The sequence below is a fragment of the Egretta garzetta genome, unplaced genomic scaffold (genome assembly GCF_000687185.1).
Source record: "Egretta garzetta isolate BGI_Z169 unplaced genomic scaffold, ASM68718v1 scaffold629, whole genome shotgun sequence".
In the NCBI taxonomy this organism is placed as follows: Eukaryota; Metazoa; Chordata; class Aves; order Pelecaniformes; family Ardeidae; genus Egretta; species Egretta garzetta.
The window spans coordinates 410,694-411,543 of NW_009260785.1; the positions used below are offsets into that span (position 1 = coordinate 410,694).

General features: G+C 46.6%; 1 protein-coding gene across 1 annotated transcript in view; it reads left to right on the forward strand.

Annotated features, from left to right (window-relative positions):
* The first annotated feature begins 754 nt into the window (after positions 1 to 754).
* Positions 755 to 850, forward strand: part of TSPAN13 (tetraspanin 13) — a 16,436-nt gene continuing 16,340 nt past the window's right edge. The window contains exon 1 of the mRNA XM_009646394.2: positions 755 to 794. Within this exon, the coding sequence (XP_009644689.2) occupies positions 755 to 794 (40 nt within the window). The remainder of the gene's footprint in view (positions 795 to 850) is intronic.

Genomic DNA, 850 nt, shown 5'->3' on the forward strand with positions numbered 1-850 from the left:
AAGAATTATTGTGAATTCATCAGAAAGTAGATGCAGCTCCCTCTGCTTACCAGGAGCTGACCATCACAACTTTGTCCCCGACACCAAACCCTGATGAAGTAAAACTACCGCGCTACGTACCCCTATGGACGTGCCAAGGGAGGAACAGCTGCCTCCTTGCCTCTTCGCGAAGCCCAGCAAAAAGATAAGAAAATATCTTGGACGCTAATCCTGCAAGACACGTACACTCTGAAGCAGCTGGCAGTTACTAGATTTGCTGTATTTATTACAAAGCATCATACAGCGGAGTCCAACCCACAGCGACTGTAGAGACAGGATTTTGGAGGGTACAAGTCAACTGGGACACCATTCCAGCCCATTAACAACAGTAACAGGAACTTGGTAGGAACTGACTAGCAGGAAACTATTGATAGAGATGGAGGAACTTGTTTGACTAGCTGTAAGTAAAAATAGGTAGCTGTAAGTAAAAATAGGTAATCCTCAAACTAAGGAAACATACAGATGTAAATATGCAAGAAGGGGCACTGTGGTAATGTGACTGATAATATAAGTTTTCAATAAAAATAAAAAAAAAAAAGAAATAAAAACATGAGTAACTGGTAAAACTGCAAGAGCATCTCCAAATACTTCAATGCCCTGGAAAAGTAAACCCCTGGATGTTGCCTTCTGGTTACACAGGGGACGAGGTATCGATTATAGAGATGTGCCGCCATGGAAGGGGAAGGGAGGAACCGCTCGTTCCCTAAACAGCGGAATGGCGGAGGAGACGCCCAACCTCCTCCAGCCGCCCTCAGGTAAGGCCCCGGCAAGTCCCCCTCCCCCCACCCCACCCCACCCCGACGGGGTAGCA